The sequence below is a fragment of the Pholcus phalangioides genome, unplaced genomic scaffold, assembly GCF_987345545.1.
Source record: "Pholcus phalangioides strain wild (caught in Gottingen) unplaced genomic scaffold, Ppha-v1.0 ptg000015l_1, whole genome shotgun sequence".
Lineage (NCBI taxonomy): Eukaryota > Metazoa > Arthropoda > Arachnida > Araneae > Pholcidae > Pholcus > Pholcus phalangioides.
This window is the reverse complement of record NW_028301608.1, coordinates 18,648,054-18,674,390: the sequence shown is the minus strand read 5'-3', so window position 1 is coordinate 18,674,390 and position 26,337 is coordinate 18,648,054. Positions and strand designations below refer to the sequence as shown.

The window sequence follows — 26,337 nt, the reverse complement described above, 5'->3', positions numbered from 1 at the left end:
ATTTAAAAACGACAAATGACATGATTAACGATGAATAATGACTATTTACATATATTTCGTAATAGTATGTTAGTACAATCAAAGGGTTTGTAATAAATTTCTTTGTTTTCACACGTCAAATTTTGGAACTTTTAAGACCAGTTGTGGATAAGTTTGTGACAGTTACGAACAGTTCTTGATGCCTTCAGGCAGTTTTAATTCTTTGGATTCTGACTGTAAAAATTTGGATTTTTTAATTTTTTTAATTTGCAAGTAATTAGTTTTTTTTGTGTGTGTGTGTTACTTTAATTATGTATTGTGTCCATGCCATACTTCGCCTTTTGAGGTTTTAGACACTTTTATTTTAGAACAACAGTTCAAAATTTTACTCATAGACTGTGGAGTACTGTTCGCATTTGGTTAGACATTGATCACGCAAGTAATCGATATCCCACAGCAATCGATGTCGGTAAACAGTCGAATTTAAGTATCGCTTAGGTATGGCTCGAGTTGCAAATGGGATGCACACATTGAAATGTGATAACTGATAAAACAGTAGATGTGTGTGTGTGAAACAAAAACATTTCAAACTCTTGTATGTGATGTTTTTTGTCACTTTTTGTGGAAGTTGTCACTTTTTATAGTGCATTTTGCACATAAAATTCCCTACAATCGTTTTCTATTCTAAAAAAAATATATATATACAGCCACCTTCTTAAATGCAATTTGCCTGTTGCTTCAGATTTTGTATTTAGTCCACCCTTTATAATTTGGGGATTTAGGGCATTGGAAGTTAAGGACGAATCGATAATGAAAGTGTTGAAATTATTTTATCAGTTTGTCCATAAACAATGCACAATCCATTTCCAAATTTATGATTCAAGCACCGGTAATTTTTAAGTACAAATTTGTTCAATTTTTAAATCCAAAAAATATGATTTTTATTAAAATCAATTTTAATGCAAAAATTCTCGCTTCATTTCCCTGAAAGTTTTCAAAATTTCAAAACACAGATTTGACAAACAAGTGGGGAAAGAATGGATAAAAAAAAGCTTCCAAAGAGCATAAAAACAACTCCGAAAAATATTAAAATATTTTGGAGCGTGGTTATTCACAGCAGTTAAATCCAGCGTAAAAGCAACAACAACAACCAAAAAATAAAGGCGTTTTTGATGGTTGTGAAACGGTATTGTCAAATTTATATTTATTGCAAAATTTTCCTCCCTTCTGTTTACGCAAATTTATGCAAAAAAAGAAAACCATTTCCACTTGAGGAGGGCGGAAATTTTAAGGAAACAAGGAGGAAAGAGAGAGAAAATTTGCGAGGAAATATATAATATATAAAAGGATAGAGAGGCAGGAGAGATGGCGAATTTGTGAGAACTTGTCACAAAGCGGCGATTCGTTCCTCGAACCATATTGAATGAAAATACGGAAATTCTTTTATTATCTGTACGAGGAATTTTATTTTATGTTATTTTTTTTGTTAGTTTTATATTTTCTAAGTGAAGGCCTTTTCAATTTTCGCTGCGAAACCCAGCGAATCGCGTTGACAAGTTTTCGAATCGCTTAAACTCTCGGTTTGAACATTTATATACGTTTCGCGTGTTATGGAGGGCGGAGAAGCGCAAATGCAAAACTGCGGGAGACAATCTCATTTCCTTTTTCGTATTAGATGTTGGAATCTGACAAATTTTTCTTTCGGCTCTTCGATTGCGATGTAACTTCCCGGAATTCGCCGCGTGAAATTCACAAGTCACTGGTTGTAAATACTTGAGTTATCAAGGATGAAAAACGCATGAACGTGCCAGTTCAGTCGAAACGTGCCGTGTTCGTTTCTGTAGACATTTCATCTTCGTGGATATATTAATCTCTGACACACACTATCTCTGTGTGTGACATGAAACGTCTAAAAATGTTTTCTTGGAAACTACCGTTGGAAAACGGTTGGAAAATCTTGGAAACTCAGCGAAGACACAGTCGGGAATAAACATTGGTGGAAAAGTTAATCAACGTAAAAAAAGACGCATTTTTCGAGAATAAAATTCAACTTTTATTTAATCACTGTTTTCTTGTAATTAAGAAATTAATATTTGTCATAAAATGTTTTAGAAACAGAAATTCATTTATTCACTGCAGGCAACTCTCAGGGATTACTCAACCCTTGCGATTCTCGGATTGCGGTTTCTGAGTTTTTCCCGTAAGACTAAAAAAAAAAAACAAAAAAAAATGGACCTACGATTTATACGACTAAAGGGAAGTATTGTTTTAAAAACATTTTGAATATTCAGATTTTCGAAAAAAATTAACTTTAAAAATTCATAAAATTATAACGAATGGTCAGATTTCCGAGTTCGAAGTTAATTTTATCATCACATGTCGTACAAATATTCCTACAAAATTTCGGAAATTTTGGTGCGGTTTTTTTTACTAATCATACGAACAAAGTAAAAAAAACTGCAATTTGAACGAAAATCACGTTCGTCGTGGTTTTTACGTGAATATGTCTTTTATATCATCTGAAGATACTGGGGAGCATTAGCAAAAATTTGCGTGTCAAAATCATTTAAGCATTCATATCTCAAGAAGTATTCGAAATATATAAATGTGTTTTATGTCTCATTTCATTTCATTCCGTGCACCGCCCAGGCTCTATCGACCATTGTCAATTTTAGCCATTGCCCGGATGAGGGGGCTGGGCGATGTTGGGTGCTTTATTATGCATATAAAATACATGAACATTGAATATAAAAACACATTTTTAAAAAAAAAATGTATATACAGATTTAAATATTTCTATTATACAATATACAATTTATTCCGATGAGCTCTTCCGATGTCTTTCCTAGCCTTATTGAGCTTGAGCCCTTTGTTTTTCTCTGTGGCCAAGCGCCAGGTCCTGAACCACGTTTTCCCTCATTGGCTTGTTGGCTCGGTTGAGCCCTCCGCCGTGGCCAGGCCAGGTCCTGGACCACGCGTCTTCCCTCGTTGGCTTGTTGGCTCGGGTGAGTCCCCCGCTGTGGCCAGGCCAGGTCCTGGACCACGTCTTCCCTCGTTGGCTTGTTGGCCAGTGTGAGCCCTTGTTTTTTTTTATGTCTACGGGGAGATCTTGTTAACACAAATCGAATAATATACCACCCTTCTTTTGATACCTCTTTTTCGGTCTCGGCAACAGGCTCACGGCCAGCTTTCGTATCGAAATCGTTTTGCGCTATATCTCGAGAGGTTCACAACGCAAATAGACGACAATGGCATCGTTTGTTAGCTATTCCAAACACAAATCCGATGATACCAATTTCATTATGTCAATATTTACCACACAAAGGTAGGCACAATGAATTTATTCACACTAAAACTTGCGGCCATGTGTACGACACAACTTACCCCATTTCTTCGGAAGAAAAAACTGACGGATTGATACGAAATTTTTTGCATTTGGTTTGCGTTGAATGAAATATTTTTCAAAGTCATTTCTTAAAAATTCATTTTAAGGGTCATGACAAACTTTCAATTCCTGGCTTCTACCATAATTTATTTTTAAAACTTCGTAAAGGCATTTCTGTAATGTATACCAAAAAATATAAATCAGTGGTGATATCAGTTTGAAACGGGGTGTAAATAATTGCACCAATGGTTGGCACTAAGTTCCTTTGAAGAAAGCTGTCGCGCACGCAGATGCAGAGAAGAGTTCCAATTGTCCATTTAATTTTGGACTAAAGCTAAAGAAAAACCACAATAACACTGACTAAATGAAAGCTTATGTCATCCCTTTTTCTCTATGAAGCTTCTGTTTCATGACTGAAATAATTATTTAATAATTTTTCGTTCTTTCTGGCCATCTAGAAACAAACTGAACTCGTCAAGAGATATAATGAAGGATGACGATGACCCGATGGACTGTCCCAAGCCAAGAGTGACTGTGCCGATCACCCTATGCCTGGCCATCATCGCGGGATACATCTGTGGCGGAGCGGCAATCTTCTCAGTGTGGGAGGGATGGGACTACCTCGACGGCTCATACTTTTGCTTCGTCACTCTCAGCACCATCGGATTCGGCGACCTGGTACCTGGGGACTCTGTCGTGTCCGACGACGGCAACCAAGAGAAGCTGGTGATATGTTCACTGTACTTGCTGACTGGGATGGCCTTGATCGCCATGTGCTTCAACCTAGTCCAGGAACAAGTTGTGTTCAAGCTGAGGCGTGTCGGCAGGAGCTTAGGACTTCTGAACGAAACGCACGACAGTGACGATTGAACGACTGTGAATCACGACGTAGACGAGAATAAAACAAACTTTAAAATGAATCGAAGTATATATGACCTGTTTATAAATATCCATTTTATTGAATGAAATGTTGAGGCACGAACGAACCAGTGATAAGAGTTTCAAATCCTTTACAGCCAATAAAGTTACGAAATATTATCAGTAGTTACGATGCTTTTTTTTGGTGATCATTTCTTATTTGCTTCAATATAGAGTGTCCCATAAATTCGTAAATAGTTTAAAAATTCATAAAAATTGAAGGAATTGGTATACAGCGAGACCTCGCTACAACGATACCCGATACATTGGTAATTCCTTATACAACGATATTCTTTCAGATTTTTTTGTTGAAATTGTCTGTAGTTTGATGTTAAACTCTCGATACAACGATGTTCTATAGTACGATAAATCCTTCTGTAACGTTATTTTTTAAGTGGATATTTCGAAACTCTCTGCTACACACAGCGATATTTTACATATCTCACTCTAAATTACCTTCAATATATTTTAAAATTCAACACCAGTTTTTCTTCCTTCCAGGTAGTTTATAACATAGGTATTTTGCACTATCCAATTTCTGAAAGTGTTAATAAAGTAGCCTTGGAGCTATTTTCTATGTTATACTAAGAATGTCGTGCGGTAAACTGCTTTACACGATGAAACAACTGATTGAATTTTATTCATCGAGTGATCAATTGCAGTTTTCTGCTGTGAATATACTCTTATAAATGCATTTTGTGGGTTAAACACTATCCTGACTTGCCCGCATCAGACCAACACCACCTATAGAAGAAAGTCTCCACACGAATGTGACGGTTCTTCAGTGACGTCACGAGCTTTATGCGGACGCCGCCTTCTACAGGCGGTGTTGGTCAGACACGGGCATCCGCTTTTTACCAAAATTGACTTGCTTGTGCCTAGCCTCTTGCCTCTTGAGACAAGAGGATCTTTGCCTCTAGAGAGCGCTAACGAAAAGTAAACATTTAACTAAATGTACACAAATGACGTGGCTTAATGCAACAATATAATGATATCTGGACGCATAATCTTGTAATAATGTATTTACCTCGATACATAATCTAAAAACTAGATTATTTATATTCCATGCAAAAAAAAAATCGAATAAGTATTTTTGAAAAGAATCATCATTTTTACACAAAGTGAATCACAATTCTTGGATTTTCAAATTAAAAATTTAAGTACGATTTTTTGTAATTGATCTTTATTCCGAGTCATAGATATATCAATAGAATAGACAAATAAACCTGACATTTTCTGCCAGAGAATTAAAATCTGCCAGGCAAGTGGTTAATGTGGTTTATAAGGAAGTTATTCTCACGGTATTCTCACGGATAGGAATTTCTCTGGTACGGGAGAAAAATTGGTTACAATTTTTGGTCGTTAGAGGGCGCTGCACAAAAGCAAATCAGAAGTGATTGCACCCGAACATTTTTTCAATCCATACAGTAGCCGAAACGTTCGTAAAGCTTCAGCCGGTGATTCGTGCTTAAGTTAATGTTGCTTTCTCCAGCAATGTGATCGGCACAATGAAAACCTTATGTCAGTGCCAGTAACAGTAGAGTTCAGAAATGAGCTGTTAATCGTACACCCTGCACTCTCTAGGATTACGATTTGCCTATTTCCAGTGATTTGCTTTTGGTGCGACGCTCTCTAACGACAAAAATTTGAAATACTTTTTTCCCCTTATCAAAAAAATTCCCCAACATAAGAAAAAAAATTTCCGCAAATCGCATTCGAACATACCAATATCCATCAATTTTTATGAATTTTTATGATATTTACGAGTTTATGGGACAAACTGTATAATTTATGACATTCCTGGCAACCACATGATATGATCTCGAAAATCTTTGCTTGTGCCCTTTGTCGTGTGAATGAAAATCATCTCATTTCACACAAAATTATCCAATCAGGTCCGATAAAGAGATCCGTGGTTGAATTTCATATAACAGATACAGCCACGTTGCGAAATTTATTTCGTGAAATTTTATACGTGTACGAACTGTTCCGATCCTTGATCAAAGATCGGTAAGACGAAGGAAAATAGTCTCCAGAGAACTTAATTGCATTTCCGATACCGGATTGCGCTGCACCGACACCAGATGCATTAAGCAAATCATATAAATCAGATTCACTCGAGCTCTAATAACGTGGCGGACCAACTAATTTTCGGATCGGAACTATAACGTGTATGGTGGCTTTTAGTAATGCAAATCCGTCCTTATCTATGGAAATTTAAATTCTCGAACTCCTTTCGACTGAATTGGGAAAATTGTAGTGTGTCGCCACTTTCCTCCTTGCACATACCGATTTTAATGTGTTCTCTTTTTTAAGGTTCTTTGACATGAAAAGAATTTTTTTACATTATTTTACCAATCATAACGTACGTATGCTAATGAATGGGAAGTAGGAATTGGATATATTTCATCATTTTAGATTTATATCCATAAGAAGATCTTTTAAACTCGAAGACAAATTTTACAGGCCAATCATAAAAATACTCAGGGTGGATACTATCGACCGTGATTACACACGTGATTCCTTGTGAAAACTAATCCGGTAAAGTGTTACCAGTTTTTTGATTTGACCAGTAATTATGGAGTTATAACGCATTAACAACTAATGACGTCACTTCGAATCCTTGGACATTCACTGAACGTGCACCAAATTTATAGCTTGGCCATTTTTTAAACTGTTAACAATGTTATAACCCAGAGAGTTGTCCAGAAAGCTAAAGTTGCGCAAACTAGTTTATTTCCCTTGCTATTTCCCTCACAAAAAAATTGACTTAAATTAGCAATAAAATTACCACAATTTGGCTAAAATAGATTGATTTTGTTCAAAAACTTTTTCCAGTACATCTCATTTGGCTGATGCTTTACAAATCTGGCGATAAATTTGCCAATATGGTGGGGCGAAGGTAACGTTCACAAGTTTAATATTCAACACGGAGGAAAAAGCGCCAATCGTGAAATAAGTGATTTTGGCTTCTAATGAGGTTGAATATATCAGTGCATTTTTTTATTAGCAAACCGCTACAGGGGAGTTTTTTTTTTTTCGTTTGGTGTTTGGCACATAACTGACCATTAGAAAACTAACATATCACAAAATTTCAAAACGTTTTAACTCCCTTAATTTTCGTTCGATCCTAAAATGGAAAACACTTTTCTACATGCATATAGAAACGTCCTCTCCACTCGTCAATACAAGATTCATCAAAAGACTGGTTTTTTGTGGAGATGAAGATTACGAGGAAGAAAATTCATCACTGCCCCCACGGGGACTCGAACCCCGGTCTCTGGCTTGCCGGACGAGTGCTCTACCATCTAAGATATGGAAGCAGATAGAATATTTCAACCTTGGAGCGTATACCAGTCTTTCGATGAATCTTGTATTGACAAGTGGAGAGGACGTTTCTATATGCATATGGCCATCTGGTTAGCCTTTGTCATTCACAAGCTATTAGCTGATTAATGACGCCGTCCATGTACGGTGCCCTTCAATATACGCCCCAAGGTTGAAATATTCCATCTGTTTCCATAGCTTATATGGTAGAGAACTCGTCCGGCAAGCGAGAGACCGGGGTTCGAGTCCCCGTGGGAGCAGTGATGAATTTTCTTCCTTGTAATCTTCATCTCCGCAAATAACCAGTTTTTCGATGAATCTTGTACTTTTCTACATTACCAGGAATTGTGTGTAATTATTGGGATGTCAATAGTATCTCTCTTGTATGCAAATATCTGTTCAATAATTCTAGAATGCAAAAAAAAGGTGATTGGCTGGTTTAACACATCCATATAACACCTATCAATTCACGTATTATTCACCGATCCCGAGTTAACTCGTGTTTTTATATTTAGCCGGTGTGTGGAGAGCTTTACTTTGAAGACAGTATATTGAAAAGATAAACTAAATAAATCCACTAATGCATCTGTTTCATGTGACACTTCTGAGAAAATTGTCACGTGGATTTTTTTCAGGGATTTTTTTTTTCAATTTCAATTCAGTGTATTAATATATAAGGTTAATGGAAACATTTCATTTGATTAATGAAAACCACCAAAGAGACACCAAGGTCCCATACTGGTAGACAGTAATTGTTCCCTACTTGCGCACATTAATGACTCACTGAACACATTTTATGGAAAAAAAAAAGAGTTTATATGAGTTTTCAGCTGATTATGTCTATGGTCAAAGGTTTGATGCAATTAGTAATGGATGTCAAGGAGTGTTCACACAGGTTAGGCTTAAAAAAAGGAGATTCCAACATTTTAGGAGTTGACACTTTAAGCGGCTCTTCCGGCCTTCAGCTGATGCAAACTAAAGGGTATAGAGGAAAAATGTTCTAATGAGAAATCAACTATAAAAAATATCTGAATTTCTCGTAGATAAAATAAAAAGCTTTTATGGAGGCAAGATATCTCGTCAAGGTCACTCAAAGAGTTAAAATAAATATTACTGATGCGTAAAAATTCTGCACATGAGTATCTTGTGTATATTTTTAAATGTTTTGGAGTAAATAGCAAATGTTCTACTCAGAAAACCTTTGTGACATACCAGTCATCAATGAGATTACTCAGTTTATGCCAAGCATTTTGGGGCGTATCCCTCAATATTATTAGCATAGATACAAAAGAAATAGACACTACACAAATTGGCAATCCCACAATTTCATTTCTGTCCAAGATGCAAGATGCCGTTTGATGTCGCCAGCATGAACAGAAGTTTGGAATCCCTTAAATGACAATTCAACTCGACGTTGCTTAAAGAAGTAGGCGCACACGTGAATATGGTACCGACAAGTTCGCCATCAAGAAAAACCGAACTTTTCTTTTTTGGTGGTTTCCGCTATAAAAGGGTTTATCAAGAATAGAATTTTTTTGCTCCTTAACTTTCTGTAATTTCAATTGAGTTAAACCATGGGAACACAAGCAGCTTTGGCGATTGTTGATATGGACATACTGTGTTTCAGTCATTTGGCATTAACTGGATTATGACATTGATATCTGCCGGGTAATTAAGTGTTTTCACATGAAATATACTTAATTCTTTCCACAAAACTTGAAAATATACATTCTATTGAAAACTCATATAAGCAATTTTTCACATTTTCGTAATGTATATATTTTTATTATCTGAATGAATTGATACCGAAATCGATACATAGGTTGATATCACTATCGTTGCTATTTCTTGTGAATGACTCGTGTTACGCATAATTAATTACCGAAGAAAATTTTTTTTACTCTCTGTGTGGAGTACAAGGTTGTTTCATAAATTCGAAAATCACTTCAAAATTCATAAAAATTGAAGGGGAATTGATTTTGGGGAAAAAAAATTCATTCTCACGAAACGTTTTTTTTTTTGGTACAGGAAAAAAAAAAATTAGTTTACTTTCTGGCCGACAGAAGGCACTGCACGAAAGCAAATCACTGGAAATATGCAAATCTGTGTGCTATAAAATGCAGGGTGATTGATGAACAGCTCATTTCCTGAATTTTCCTGCTTATGGCATTTACATTGATGTTGACATTGGTGGATAAAGCAGTATTGATGAAGTGACACCGGCTGAATCTTTATGAACATTTCGAAGAGAGATTGAGAACGTACCAGAGAAAAGATTGAAGAAAGGTGCAGCTGCAAAAATGTCGATAGTGGTATCGACAAAAATTTGAACCAAATGTTTTTTCTGTTCCAAAAAAAACACCCCGTATCGTGAAAAAAACTTTTCCCCCAACCTTCAACCAAATATATCAAATTTTTATGATTTTTCAAACTGTTTACGAATCTATAGGAAACTGTATGTAAAATGAGATTTTTTTTGGGTAAAATAAGGAATTTTTTTCTTCTTTAGGAAAAAGGACCAAAATTTTCCATCCAAAAATGAGATTTAGGTTTTCATTCATCTCTCGAAACCCCACCCAAAAATAGGTTTGTAAGAAATGTATATCTTTCACCGGATATTTCATTTGCAACCACATCCATAACGAATTTCCTCTGGAGGGAGCGAATGGTACAAATCCACAAATGTGGGCCAATACAGAGATGTATGTTGAAGCAGCACTGTGATGTAACACCAAATTTTCCCAATTTTCCCGAATATTTCCCTCTTTAGAGGGTTATACATGAGGCAGGTCATATGTATATATAAATATACTGTCGACTCCGCTTATTAAAATCACGGATTATTATTTGGCACTGTTATCATTTTTCAAAGGAACAGAACGGGGACCATTATTATAGAATAGGAAAAATTTCGTTTGCAGTTATCGGGACTTCGGATAATGCTATCAATTTCTTTTATCGGTCGTAAGTTCTGCGCATTCTGCAGCTAAGATTTAGTCAAACTTATTTCTCTCCCCGTAAAGTATAATTATCAGGATGCAAGACTATGTAGAGGCTAGAAAGTTTTCTTGCGGTCTTCCTTTGTTGACAAACATTTCCGTACTTAATGTCGTAATGAGTCCGTAATGTTCGCCGCGATTCCATGTACGTATGGAGCTACTTTTGCATTGGCGTTCCTATAGTGAAGGCAAATGTATGATGAAAACAAAAAAATAGCTTTCTTTCAGTTCTTGATCAGTTTTTTTCAGTTGACCAGATCAAAATTTACTTTTGAACGCAATGTATACATTAAAAAATATTTTACGTTTGTGTGCTACTCTGGATACCATGGCATGTCATTCGTGGTACGCGTGCCGCGGGGTGGCCACCCCTTCATTAGGCAGTTCCATTCTAACTCCTAATTGTACTTGCAAACGGGATTTTCATCGGATGTAGTTATCATTCGACTATTATTATCACAACCCCGAACCACGATGTGATCGCATAAAGCGGCGTGGACTGCACACGGAAATTACCGTACTGTACCTACTCAATATTGAAAAAAAACAATGATTTGCGATTTTCGTGAAATTCCTGAATATAAATGCATTAATGGCTTGAAATTGCCTGTTTATTTTATGGCCAACCTGTATAAGTAAATATCAGTTTTCTGGTGGAAAGTGTTTAGTACGAAAAATAAAAGCTAGTCTTTCAAAATCAATGAAACAGACGTAACAAAGTCCATAAGGGTTTTCTTCTTTTTCTCCATAATTCCCAGCTTCATACATTAAAACCTCTCTTTTGCGCACATCGGTGCACAAAAAAATTTGTCGGTAAAACGGGGTTGACTGTTAATACGGGGTATGAAATGAACACATATTATACAAGAGGAAATTATTATTTGGCCGTAAAGGAGGCGTGAGGTTTGACTGCAGTTTGATAAAAAAAACACTATATCGGCATGGCAAGACAATGTCGAACAGAAAATAAATGGATCTAATAAAGGAAAGAGCGATCCAAAAATAATTGAAAAATTCAGTTAATTAAAAAAAATACATTTTTATGTATGCATTAACATTTTTATCATGTTAATACAGGTTTTAACACGATAATCTATAGGCAAACTTGATTTTATAATCGATGTTTGCTTTTAATAGTATTTCATTATAAGCTTTGTTTCACGTGAAAAAAAACAACAAAAAAATAACAACTTTCAGCGAAAAATTACTTTTAAAAGCCTCGCGTGACTCTATTAATTAAATCATAAATAACTACTGTACTTAGAGAGAGATTATACGATTAGAGTCATATATACGCCTTCAAAAGAAATTTATTTGGTGATAGCTACAATTAAATTCAATAAACGTGTTTTCCCGGAGATCCTCTATATCTATCTAATTATTTAATGAGGTTATTGATTCTCTAGGAAAAACATGATCGTTCTCATGATACAATAAGGAGATATTCCTCATGGATAACGTTGTTATACAAGAGAAAATTTTCTCTTATGGCAATATCTGTTTCTAAAGGTTTATGGTGTGGGAAATTCTCATCTAAAAATAGAAAGTTACTATTAGGCACAGTTCTTTATTTATTCAACAATGCATGTAAAAAATTTAATTGATATACAGTAATTATATATAAGCTGTTGCAGTCAGACACAAAATTTACTGAATATAGACATAGGGAACAAATTTTACTTCATTTGTTTGGAAACTAAAATCACGATGAAGTTCTGTAATGATGTTTGCGGCCCAATGAAGACTTTGAAGCCACATATATTATAAATGCCTCAAAATATCGTCTGAAAGGAGTTCTTAACATTGGGAACGTAATGGCTTCTGTCCCAGTTGAATATGTGAATATGACTTAAGAGTCATATAATATGTAGAAACAAAATGCTCGAATTAGAGAAATGCAATAAGCATAAATAGAAAATATGCAGTGATTTGGAAGTAGTTTCCATGATATCAGGTATGCAACAAGACTACACTAAAAGTTGAATGTTTTTTTGCGTGGATGGGATAGCCACAACATCAATAAAAAAAAAGATTTAGTGTTAACGGGAATGGAAAGTGGAAGAAAAAATATATGCATATTGAGGAATCGATAGTCAGTGATGGTGTCACTCAAGCTAGCTCAAAGATGTGAATCCATGTGAAAAGGGGTTTATGTACCTTTGAAAAAAGTTTCTTTGTCTTTCGGCCGCAAAAATAAATTAAAGATTACGAGTTTCCGAATTAGAGAACTTCAAAAAAACAGTTTTTGATCAGTTCCAAAAATGTAAAGGGCATGGGTTTGTTTCAAGAACATTACACAAAACTTTCTAGAAAAGAAAAGAGCTAACAATTATGATGAATTGAAATGCGTACTGGTATTTCGGATGCAAAATGTCTATAAAAGCGTATTTCCTATAGATTCACATCTGTATTATTTTCTCGAGAACTGCAGTGATGTTTCCAACGGAAGCTACGGTGAAAGGTTCCATGAAGTCATAATGACCATAGAAAATCGGTATGAAGGGAATTGAATGCCTGCAATGCTTGCTGACTATTGCTGGATCATCATTTGAAAGAGAAAAAGTGATTGATCACAAGAGAAAAAAAAAATCTAATTCTTGGAGAAAACAGAAATTCGTTGATATTTTCTATCGATAAATAACTTTTTCGTAAAATACTTGATATAATAATGCGTATGTTTACTTTTTTGTTTTATTCTGTTTGGAGTGTTCCGATTCAATTTTAAAAAAGTGAATAGAATAGTGATTATTGCATATTTTGCCTAAATAGATACACAGCATAACAAAAAGTCTGAAACTGCCAAAACTATACCTGACCACAAAGAGACAAATTACAGATTTGAATTCAGGAATTCAGGAGGATTATTAATTTCCAATGACGCAATTTTCTGTACTGGTAAGTTATCAGGAGAACAGCTACTTGGCGATGTGAAAGGCAGCCCTCTCTAATGCGGGAATGTTTTGACTGTGCAAGCCTAGTTTTTTCTATAGTTTTTGTGATTTACTTGATCATTTTGGACGATATAAAGTAATTAAATTTTTAATTAAAAAAAAAGAAAAGAAAATTGCTGTTGTGGCTACCTTAATCGCAATCACAAATATGAAAACAACGAAAACCATTTATATAACAGAATCACTCTAAATTGTCTTGATTTGAAAAAAAAACCAAAAAAAAACCAAAAAAAAAAAAAAAAAAACACGCCAATGACTGTCCCGGTGGCATATTGGTAACTCATTTCTCCTATTTAAGCATTGAAGAAATTAATAGGTTAAGATTGATCTCTAAGGGTGACGAAGGTAGCAATAGTTCACTAGAGGCGTAGTTTTTGCGAATATCTTTGTAAAATCACATATATATATATAATTATACAGAAATTTAACTCTTCTTAACCAGAACATTTAGGATTTTAATTGTCGGTTATTTATTCACGAATTTTGACTTCAACATCATGCAATTAAAAAAAAATCACTAAAACTTACTCCTACTTTGTGCCATAAAATTTCTTTAAAATCATTTAATTAAGAAATTCGTTAAAGTATGTACCACCTTAGTATTGAGACGCACACAAAATTCGAAGCCATTTCAACAAGTGGTATTCAAAAGCATTTTCCTTATCTGACAAAACACTCAGTTTTGGAAAAACAATATTTTAATGGAAAACGGAAAACATTGGCATATATGATGCCTGCCAGCAGTTTTGATTCAATTCCAGTGCAGGTATAAAACAAAAACTCGAACACAGAGAGCGACGCAGAAAATTTTTGTGCACAACCCCCCCCCCTCTAAAGATTGAATTGCATCTAAAGTATTTAACAAATTGGAAATGTTTGTGATGAGATAAAATTCAAATATTAACAAAAAAAAAATTATGTCAGGTTAAGGAAGTGAGGGATGAAAAGAAAAATCTACCGTGGTCGAGATTTGAACCAGACTTTTGTGCTTAATGTCTGGAGAGACACCCAGGATCTGTTGCAAGAAGCAACGCAATCGGAGATGAAACAACGCTCAAAAATTTCATACCAATATAGTATAGTTCTAGCAACGAGCCCCGCCTCCCGTGACGTATGCTATCTTCGTCACTAGTAGCGACCAATGACGGCACGCTAATTCCTCCCATTTTCGAATTGTAGAAAATAGTGTAAATATGCCTCGGGGGTAACCGACCAGTACCCAATTTTCTACGCAGCATTTTTCTTCCAGGCATATAACCAATATTTTTGCGGAAAAATTCCAAAAGCGAGAGAAAAAAAAAACAAAAATTATTTCTCGCGCATTACAAACCATCATCAGCACAAAAATGAAAAATTACAATTCGTGGAAAGAATAATAATAACAATAATAGCAATATTAAAAAGCAAAAAATAAAATAAATAATATATAACATAGGCTGTTGTAGAAAAATGTTGGGAGGAGAAACAACAGGGCCACATGTCCGAAAGAGAGAGAGAGAGAGACGGGAAAATATAATCCAAGCACGTACAAACTCCAGAAAAATACTTTAGCTCATAAACGCTGCAGTAAATAACAGAGTAGGAAACATTCCTGTAGTCATAAATTCTGTTTTCCCTGAAGGTGTATACTCTTCTTCTTCTCCTGTATAAAGCAAAAGTTTTTTTTTTTCAAGGGAAAACGCAAACAGCTTTTGGTGAAGGAAGAGGCGAAGATGTGGTTAATGGTAAATTACGCTTGCATCTTGCGTTAAAGTAACGAAGATTGGTTGTTGTTCTCTTTTCTGCCCTTGTGTTTGTTTGTTGTGCCTTCTGCCCCTTCTTGTTGATTGCTTTACCTTCTCTCTTGTGTGTGTGTATGTGTTAGACGCTCTCTCCCAACCTCTTTCCAGAGGAAAAAGGACATTATTTTATTTATTGTATGTTCCTTTGTTCTCCAAGATGCTCTCTTTTGAGTTTCTTTTTAACCTTCCAGAATACTATACGTGCTGGGAGCATAACGAGATAATTTATTGAAACCGCAAGTGAGGTCAGCCATTTTTGCTCTGTGACGTATATATCAATTTGAACTGGAGCAATTCATGGGGGATTGTTAAGGTTATGGTCAACTCTGTAGGAAGTTGGTTATTTTTTGTATAGTTTTTGGATATGGTATTTACTCACGTATAGGACTATGTTTTCATTCAATTTTCACTGCTTCAAAATTCTAGGTCACCCTATATGCGCGAGTGAACGTCTAAACAAAAAATGTGACTAAAATTAAAAAAAAAAAGAAAATCAGATATGGTGGGATGAATGGGATTGGGAATTTTATAATTGTCATATTTCTAGAGTTCAAGAACTCCAGAAGTATGACAATTATAAAATTTGGGAGTTCAAGTACTCCAGAAATAATGATAATTTTGACTGATTGAAAATGGTAATTCGGGATTTATTGAAAATTCAATATTGATAAAAAAAAGTCAGAATTGGGAAATGAAATAATTGAAAATCGATAAAAAAAATTAGAAAATTTATTAATAAGATATTCTAAAATTTATGAATAAAATATTCGTAAATAATGAGAGGGAATAGCTTCAGAACTAATAAAAATTCAATGATTTATGAAATGCATAATTTCAGAATTCGTGAAAATTTTCAATACTTTTTGGGGAATCCCCCTGTGGAATTTAGGGCCCTGGGCCAGACATAGGAAATCCCAACAGTGGTGTCAGAGCCGGGGGGGGGGGGCACAGTAGGTGCTCAAATAACAGAGTAGGAAACATTCCTGTAGTCATAAATTCTGTTTTCCCTGAAGGTGTATACTCTTCTTCTTCTGCTGTATAAAGCAAAAGTTTTTTCTCCACGCACACGCACACACACACACACATACACGTGCGCGCGCGCACACAGTATTTTGTAACACCATTTTAAGCACCCCCTAGAATTCATTCAAAATTCCCTATACAATAATACCCTGACCCCGAATTACGTCACCCTCATATAATAAAAATCTTATACTATTTATCTGTAAATAAACGAAAGAAGGAGGTGAATTAATATAAATCTAGTTTACTTTATTTTGCTCCCTAAAACCATACCTCTTCTATGAGAGAATAAATACGTTAATTATTTTATTTTTTTATGCTTTAATAGCCGTCTTGAATGGAAATCAGAATTATTATCAGCGATAAACAAAGATCAAATATTTTTAATCTAATACGAAACACCGATCAAGGATCAGGATCCCAAGTTCTTCATCACTAATAGCTAGAATTCTGGTACGAGCAAATTAATTGTTTTGAGAACCCAAGGGGAAGAAAAGACAAATAGCTGACAATCTCATCTTAAACATTCTTCAATTAGCTTGATCAGATAAACTTTTCCTTAAATTGCTTTAACTTCAATATGTATTTCAGATAGAAGCGAATACCATCGATATTTCTACTAATGGTTTTTACACATTTCAAACTCTCATTTTTAAGAAATATTATGGCTATAACACACATTTAAATCACATTATTGTGACTTTACTCGTGACTTTGAGACATGGATGTGAGACGATGTCCCCGTTTAAAAGTGTCGCCAAGCCACAGAGCGCATCAGACCTACTACGATACAATATTCAAACATTACACTTCACTCATAGCTTGAAAAGTAGATGACATAACTAAAATTCACGACCTATACTAGATACGCACTCAGAGTATTATGTCCACATGCGCAATTCCGGCACAACTTATCCGGTAGTAAAGTCTGTGGTGTTTGGTCAAAACATGTGTGATAACTCCAAAATCACATTTTTGAGATATAAGCATTTCCATTGTCATTCAAAAATAAAAAAAAAAGCAAAGCATATACACAAATACAAATTAAAATATCAAACATCAGATGTTGTTTAGCTGTACGCACGTATTTGTGCATTTATCTTACTTCTAATTGGTTATAATTAGCAAGACTTACTATTAGATCAAAAAGCGATTTTTTGGAGATATCATGTTATGACCAAACACCACGGAATTGTCCATGACGATAGACCGGAGTGGTACTCGGTGTGGAAATAAAGTAATGCGTGATTGTACAAAATACAGTGAAACCTTGCTACAACGATACTCGATATAACGGTAAATTCCTCTACAACAATATTTTTTCAAATCTCGTTTGGAATCGCCTATAGTATGAAACTCAACTCTTCTCAATACAACCATATCCTTTACTACGATAATTCCCGTCCCCCCCCCCCACAACTACTTATATTTTTGAGGGGATTTTGAAACAGCTACAACGGTGTTTTTGTTTTTTGTTTTTTGATTTTTTATATTTCGCTGGAAATATTCTTTAATATATGTATTTTCAAACTCGTCGTATATTCTCTTCTTTCGGAGGGCGTCTAATAATATCAGTATTTGGTATCAATTATCACCGAAAGAGACGATGGAGTTTTCGGTATCGCTATTTTTTGTCTGGTACATCAAAGTGTACTGCAATACACCTCTTTACAAGGGCAATGCATCCAATTGAATTTTGTTTATCAACTAATCAATCAAAAGCAATTTTGCTTCGAATATATATGCCTGTTTTCTAATTGCACTAACAACACCGATTTAGAAAAGATGCCAACAGCAACTTGGATTTGATGGTTCGTGATGATAAAGTTGCCGCTCAATATAACGATATTCTTTCTACAACGATATGCTCCTTGATCCACAGAACATCGTTATATCGAGGTTTCACTGTAATCGAATATATATCATGAGGTTTTAATGAATAATAGGAGCTAAGTTACTTTTTTATGGTTGCAGAAATGTGGTAATGAAGTTTTTTCCAAGATAAGTAGAGTATTAAAGTTTTTCTTGCTTTTCGGTACGTGGACATATGAGATGATTTGCCTTATAGTCACCAAAATGACTTAAATTTTTTTTCCTTCTGTAAACAGACCATGATAGAGCACGTGCTCATGATAGCACAAGTTGGAAAATTGGTTCGTGCCGCAAGTTGTAGGTCAAGACAACACGAGAGAGGATTTAATCTACCAAAAGGATCGCGCTCCACCCCATTCCCATCACGATGGTTTACAAATATTGAACCATATTACGGCAGATATGGATACGTATTGTTGAGAAGGATGAAAAATTTGCTGTTATGGCCTCTCCGCTGTCCAAGATTTGACCTATGAAGTGGGAAAAAAGGGAAAAACGAATAATTTTTTTATTATTTGATGGTAAAGTTTTCTATATATATTTGAAAAATTATACAATATGGCTAGTAAATAAAATTTGGAAACCACATCAGTCACTTTTGAACACTTTGCGTGTAAACGTTATTCTTATGTAATCATGTATACTTACAGTTAATCTCTGTCTGAGAGACACTATGAATGAAGGAACACCTAACTTAAGGATAGAATGTCCTGACCAGGTAGTATATCATTTTCAATAACCACTCATTTTTGTCGCACCACGGTCATTTTCTGCACATGAGGGCTAATTAGACCGGGACCTACAATTTACTGCCGATTCCGAACGGGAGGCTTGTTTTTTTATACTCATCGACAGTTCGGTGTGCTAACCCCTCGATGCGGGACTCCCTGCGGTAGCAATTTTTTCTGCGGTCATGTCACCGTTTCTGTTGTACCCCTGTGTCAGGAAAGTTTTCTGACAAGGATGAACCAGGTATCGAACTCGCGACACCTCTAAACATCCTTTGGTAATTTAGGCGAGTATCTTATCGACCTGGGCTACCGCGCGCACCCAATAACCACTCATTCAACAGACACTCTTTAAGGAGAAAGATAATTTACAATGACGCTAAAGGAAAAGCAGCGGGAAGTCTTTTTTGAAAATCTACAAAGAAGAAATCTTTGCTTCTCGGAATGTCATAGAAATTTGTGTGGAATGTACAGTATGGAAAATTTATGTATCCAACGTAAGCGAATGAATAGGCATGTGAAGAAATGTATGCCAGGTCAAAATTTTTAACGTGCCTTAGGCAATAGATTTGTCCTCTACCCTTCCGCTGGTTCCTACATTCAAAACATGATAAACACGCTACAGAATACGCGTATTGCAATATAGGCATTAAGTTTTGGTTTTTTTTAAAAGTTTATTAATGTTTTTTTTATCAGTAAGGCAGAAGAAACATCGTATTCAGTGCCGTAACTAGTTATTCCTGCGCAAGAATGTGCATTTAGGCCCCTTCTGGCCCATTCTTGACCCAGAATGGCCTATTTAAGCAAATTATGGGCCCACTTCCAAGTGGTGCCTGTGTGGATGAACCTGTCTAGTTACGGCACTGATCGTGTTTACCGATATTTCACTGCATACGATTATTTCATAAGTGGGTAAAACCAATATAATCAATTATTTAATAAATTATTAAGAAATTGATTTCGTATATAAAACAAACGATAAAAATTTTAAAAAAATATGCCAAAATTTGTATACGGGTAAAACTAGAAAATGATACTTAATATCAAAGATAGATGCCGCTAAAAATGAATTTAATTTATTTCGACACACAAAATTGAAACAAACTATTTCGAAACGGAATAAAATTTGCCCCCCCCCCCGCAACAAAATAACATAAAAATATATTAACCAATGTTTGACTGCATCAAATTTCTTTATAATTGAGTTCATATAATAAATTTAATTCAAAGAATAAATAAATTACCACATACGTTCCTCCGAAAAAAAGAGATAAAATGTTCCCATAATGTGCCTCAGCTCAGTTCAATTAATGTTTGCATTCAACAGCAGAGGACGCTAGTACAAAACATCTCTTTGGCCGACGCATGAACACATTTTTGATCGTTCTCCCAATCTCTTAACCAAATTACACATAGTTTTTACGTAAGTGCACAAAAAAATTAGAAAACCTTCGAAGTTCTTCCTTCCTACCATCATCTAATCAGACTGAGGGCAAGCAACCTGTCGGCAGGAACACGAAAATTCAAACCCTTCCAAAAAAAGAAAAAACCAACACACACATACACCCTTTTAAAGTTTTCAATCCTAAAAAAGATCTAGAGTTTTACAGAATAAGATCACCAAAATTCAGAATAACATAAAACAATATCGGAATAGGAATTTACGGCAGGCGAAATTCAAAACAGGCATTTTTACAACAAAATTTAGAAAATAGGCAAAAAAAAAAAAAAAAAAAAAAAAAAACCACACTTATGACATTTTGTCTGAAATCTTCCGGGCTCTATTAGTTAATTTCTGTCGAGGTTATGACAAGTGTTTTTTATTTAGTACATGAAATCCTTCGATATTCATTTCGAAACCTCAGGAAAATTTAATGAGTATACAGAAGTATATACTATATACAGGCTGTCTCAAAAATATAGTATACTTTCAATTAGAAATGTTTTTAAATGACGTGCGGTTACTTGAGATGAGTGAGTGAGTTTCTTAAAATGAGATGAAAGGAGATGAGATGATGACGATGAGTTAGTTATCCACCACCTATAGGTTACAAACGTTGACTTATGATATAGTATTTTGGAAATATTTAGATGTAGTATTTGTGTGGAAATAATATTAATATATAAAAATATTATTTTCCAGCACTCTGAACGGAGTCTCTGTTCGATAATTCCCGTGGCAGTGGAGACTCTGTGTGTGTACATATTGTATATTCTGTAAAAAGAAAGGGAAGCAAAACTGCTCAGCGCTGTGGACGGAGGCTTTGTTTCCTCGTTTCCCGTCACAGTGGAGGTGTTGTATATATTTTGTGTGCATTGTGATTTAGATCATCCGAATCTTTTCCACGTCAACATGCCATCTGCATCGTCGTACTTACCCTACAAGTCTTCTCCTCACTTCTTTTTGAAACCAAACCCCAAACTGCGGTCTCCAGCCCTTAGTGCCATTGGGCGCACGTACAATTTTTCTCCCTGGTCATTAGGTTCAGCTATCCATTTTTAATCAAATGGCTTGTACGTTACATAGACTTTATAGACGCGTTACAACGACGCGAGTGATTTGATACTTGCAAGCACGGGGAAAGGGGGCCACTACTAATAATCTTTGCTAACTTTTCCGACGCAACCTTGCCTCTTTTGAGGTAACGGAAGTAAGTTGTTGTGCATCAGTCCGGGGTTGTGAGCGGTTCTATCTATCTATAGTATTTTGGAGCTAATTCCGAAATGTTTGAGTTAAAAAGTATAAGAAGTTGTTGATGCAGTTAGCCTTTGAGACGAGACTCTGTAAAAATGGCTTGGAGCTGTAACATCACGTGATGACTTGGATGAAAAATGGCTATAAATATCGACCAGGTCAGAATCAATTCGAAAATGCTTCATGAGTTTCATCTTTGCTTTAACATGCTGTACGAACTCAATGTGATCTTGCTTATTTTCAACAGAATTTATTTCAAAATAATGGACGAAAAAAAAAAGTATCTCAAAGGCTTTTAAAACGGAAACGTTCAATGGATACTAAATGGACTTTTTGGATGAATTATTTGCTAACATTTCCCTTTAGGAAATTCGAGAGAAATCTACAAATTTCATCAAAAGCAGTTTTCGCCGTTTTGCTTCAAACCAGAGTAAAGTGCTTATGGATTTTATTTATTTTTTCTTCTTCCATGTAACTTCATGGTATATTATAAGCCCCCCGAATTTATCGGAATCTTTATTTTTGCTCTTTCCCCTCCGTAAAGCGTGAATTGAATGCTTTATGATGGGATTTAATGCTTCGACTGACTTCATTTGGAAAAATCGAATTTCGAGATAATTTCGCAACGTCTGTAAATGGTTCATCAAAGATAATTAACTTTTGGGATAGTGTATCGTAAAATTCGCTCTTCTGTGCGGTAGAATGAGTTTCTCGCGAACACATTTCACTGACTTTGCTGTTGAAAAATAAAATAAGCGGAACATATGATCCTAAAAACACGGTTGAATCATTGAATGGTGAATATTTCCAACAACAAAAACCGGAAGGTGTTAAGGTTAAAATTCGAGAGAAGAGCCATGGATATTTTTCTTGATTCAATGGATATTTATAATCAGGAATCTGATGATATAGATCTTGAATAAAAAAAAAAAAATATCAAGTTTTTTAAGGGTTGAAACATATATAAACATGGAAAATAAAATTAAATCATGTGACATTTTGGAGATATTAAAGAAGAATGAATCAATGTAGGCCATTCCAAAAGTTCATGAACATAAAACATTGTACAAAGTTTATGTTTTCATCGGAGAATAGAGCGTGGGTTATTTATACGAGAAATTAAATTGCAATTGTCACTACTAAATATGAACTGCAGTGTTTATTTCAATGCCGAATCAATGTAATGGGATTACTTCAATAAATAAGGACGGAAATTGAGCATGTTAAGAGCAGTATAGGCCTACTATATTAACCCTCTTTGGTTGACCGCTTAAAAAAAAAAATGTATTTTTTTTTGTACAGTGGATGATACTAGCATACTTTCAATTGACACAATGCATCAGCACATGAATTTAATTAATTAAAGTGGATTTTTTTAATTACCTGAAATGGTTAATTAACTGTAAAATATAGAGTTTGCTTTGATTTTTATATTATTTATTAACAGATGAAATCTTGTTTAACAGAGTTCAATAGTTTTATTTTGAATTTTATTGTCAATCCCCTCACTTACGTGAGATTTTATAAATCTTTGAACACGTCTCAAAAAATGAAACCAACAACGAATCAACTCTTTCTAAATGAAGAAAATAATGCATTTATACGTAGCCTTATTTTGAATACATTTAAAAAACGTATTTTCTCAAAATAACAAAAAATTGAGAAAATAAGTTGGTATAACGGTTTTTTTCGAACATGTATTTGCCATGTGTATTGAAATGTATACGGGACCAAAGAGGATTAAAACACTGACACCATTTGCTTTTTTTTGTCTCTTATTCACTATTATTTCTACTTTCAAAACAAAATAATAATGATAAAAAATAAATTAAAACAAGGGAGAGAAAAATACCTTATCCTTTTCTGTGATTTATGCTGTTGATCTATGCCAGGCATCTTCGACCCGTTGCTCGTGGGCACCACAGTGCTCCCCGAAGCCTCCAGAGTGCTCGCGAGCAATTGATCAACGTTCCAATTTAACAAGGATTGAAATTATCCTGATTTCATGCATTCGTATTCCAAACTTGCCGTGAGGGTGCTCTTCTTTCGATGATGGGTACAGGCAGTGCTCACGACTAAAAAAAGGTTGAAGACCTCTGGTCTATGCAATAATACTATACAACCTCGAAGAGAAAAGAAAACCATTGTAACTCTTTCCCCCTTCAAGGCTGATACAAAGACTGATTCCGCCAACCGGCAGTTGATTAACAGGACGGGGACGGAGGGAACATGTTTTCAGCAGAAGAAAACTTCCAACGGTATGTTTGAATCCCAAGCTGCGGTCTCCAGCCCTTATGTGCCACTGGGCGCACGTGGAATTTTGCTTCCTGGGCATTGGGTTCAGCTATACATTTTTAGTCAAAAGGCTTGTACGCTACATCGACTTGATAGCTGTCTTCATAGGGAGAACGACGCGAGGGATTTGATACTTGCGAGCACGGGACAAGGGGGCCACAACTATTAATGTTTGCTAATTTTTCCGGCACAACCCCGCCTCTTTTGAGGTAACGGAAAAGTAAGTTGCTATGCATCAGTCTGGGGTTGTGAGCGGTTCTATCTAACTATATATCTATCTATCCAGTATCTGGGCTCGATAATGCTGTTTTGAGAAAGTGAGAGCTCAGTTCCATTTTTTGTCGATAGAGAGTGCTGCACGAAAGAGAGTTTTTTTTTTTTTTTCAAACCGAGCACAACTCAGGTCTATTGCCATAGGCAATTTACTACCTAGTGAGACGAAAGAGAGTTGCTGTCTGGCAATGATTGTACTTGAACATTTCTTCAATCACTTCTGTGTCCTAAACGTTCGTAAAACTTCAGCCGGTGATTCGTGGCTGAGGTAAAACAACTTGACTAACCGTGCTTTTTCCCCACCGATGCCAACATCACAATGAAAACCTTGCGTAAGCGCAGGTAACAGGAAAAATCCGGAACGGCTATTAATATAGGACTCTGATTTGAGCTATTTCTAGTGATTTGCTTTCGTGCAGCGCCGTCTATCGACAAAATATCAACCAATTTTTTTCTGTACTAAAAAAAATCACACACACACACTCACACACAACAACAACAGCAACAACCCTCCTTGCGAATAATTTTTTTTCAAACCGCATTAAAAGAAAACACAATCCTTCCATTTCTATGAATTTTAAAGTATTTTTGAATCTATTAACCGATAAACATCACAACTATAAAGAACATTTCTCATTAGTTTATTGAACTCTATTTTTCAGTAGAATTAAGTTCTGAAATTGTTCACTTTTTTCTAATTTGTCATTTCGTGAATGAATATAATCTTATTTATTTCTTTTTCCCTTTCAATATTTAGTGGCCGACAAAAATGCATGTTCGTAAATAAAAGTGCGTTTCGATGATATATTTCATTAATGCAAATGAAATACTGAATGCATATGTGCCCATAATTAATTGCTGTTATTGACTCTAATAATGAGAACAATTAATCTCGAGATCTTTGAAGAGAGAAAGAGATAAATACGGGAGCATTTAGTTTATGTTGATAACTTGAAATGAATGACGTAGTTTTTGATTAAACGAACCTTTCGCAAATACGTAATGTTGTCTTCTTTAACGAGATATTCTCGAAAAGAGCTATTAACTAACTTTTCTTGGAGATAAAAGACCTCTTTTCACGGAACTTTCAACCGTAAATTAAATTCAGAGAAAAAAAATTAGAAAATATGAAGAAAAATATGCAACTAGCTAACCGGCCCCCCCCCATGATCACTTAGATGTTGAATTTTGAAAAATCCAGTTTTAGTGAATATCTTCATTATAAACTAAAAATACTGAATAAATTTCATATTTATATATATTATATATTCTATATATAACCTGTGAATCCTCTTATGATCACCTTTCAACGTACCCCTTTCTTAGTGAGTCCTTACATCAAAAAGTGAAACAATGATCAAATTTCATACTTATGGCTTCAGTGGTTCCGGTTCGGCAATGATGAATCAGTCAGTCATTACCTGTTATTTTATATACAGCGTCAATAGCAAACTTGGGGTATGGTATGACATTTTACTGGTCCAAGATGTATATCCTACTTCCAATTATAGAAACGTTTCCAAATACCGTGTAGTAGTCATATGTAGTTCATGTTTCAAGGGGATGTATAGTTATCGAAATAAAAAAAAAATTTATGCAGTCCCTAGGTGCCTCAAAAGTCAATTAGAAAGAAGTTGTTACTCTTTCTCTCCTGATGCCTAACAAAAAAAAATTCCATGTTTTTGAGTGCAATATTCATTGCGATATTCGAATTCAAAATACAGAGATAAGTTGGAGGCAAAACACAGTTCTAAAACTGTTTCACCCGCATTTAACGTTTGCTTTTCCCCCCAAATTTAATTGGTATATTGTACCCAATAACCAAGGGTCGTTGGTAAATTCAACAAATGCTTAAAAAAATTATAATTTTTACCCGTGATGATGTATAATATCCAAGCCTAGTTGGCAAATTTTATAAATGTTTGAAACTTATCGCTTTTACTCGTGACAATTCATAATACTCTAGGTGATTGGAGAATTTGATAAACACTTATATAAAAAAATTCCCCCATGTTTGATAGATACGGTTAGACCCGGTTATTATGACTAGGCACCCACCATCTTGGTAAGTTTGTCAGAATTCCTCAAATTTCATCACTTTTACCGCTGAT

At 35.1% G+C, this 26,337-nt stretch overlaps 1 protein-coding gene across 1 annotated transcript in view; it reads left to right on the top strand.

Annotated features, from left to right (window-relative positions):
- The window catches only part of LOC149075606 (TWiK family of potassium channels protein 7-like), a 209,198-nt gene extending 204,796 nt beyond the window's left edge, over window positions 1-4,402 (top strand). Inside the window, exon 3 of the mRNA XM_089243088.1 lies at window positions 3,823-4,402. Coding sequence (XP_089099214.1) covers window positions 3,823-4,234 — 412 coding nt within the window. The 3' untranslated portion in view covers window positions 4,235-4,402. The remainder of the gene's footprint in view (window positions 1-3,822) is intronic.
- Window positions 4,403-26,337: the final 21,935 nt, after the last annotated feature.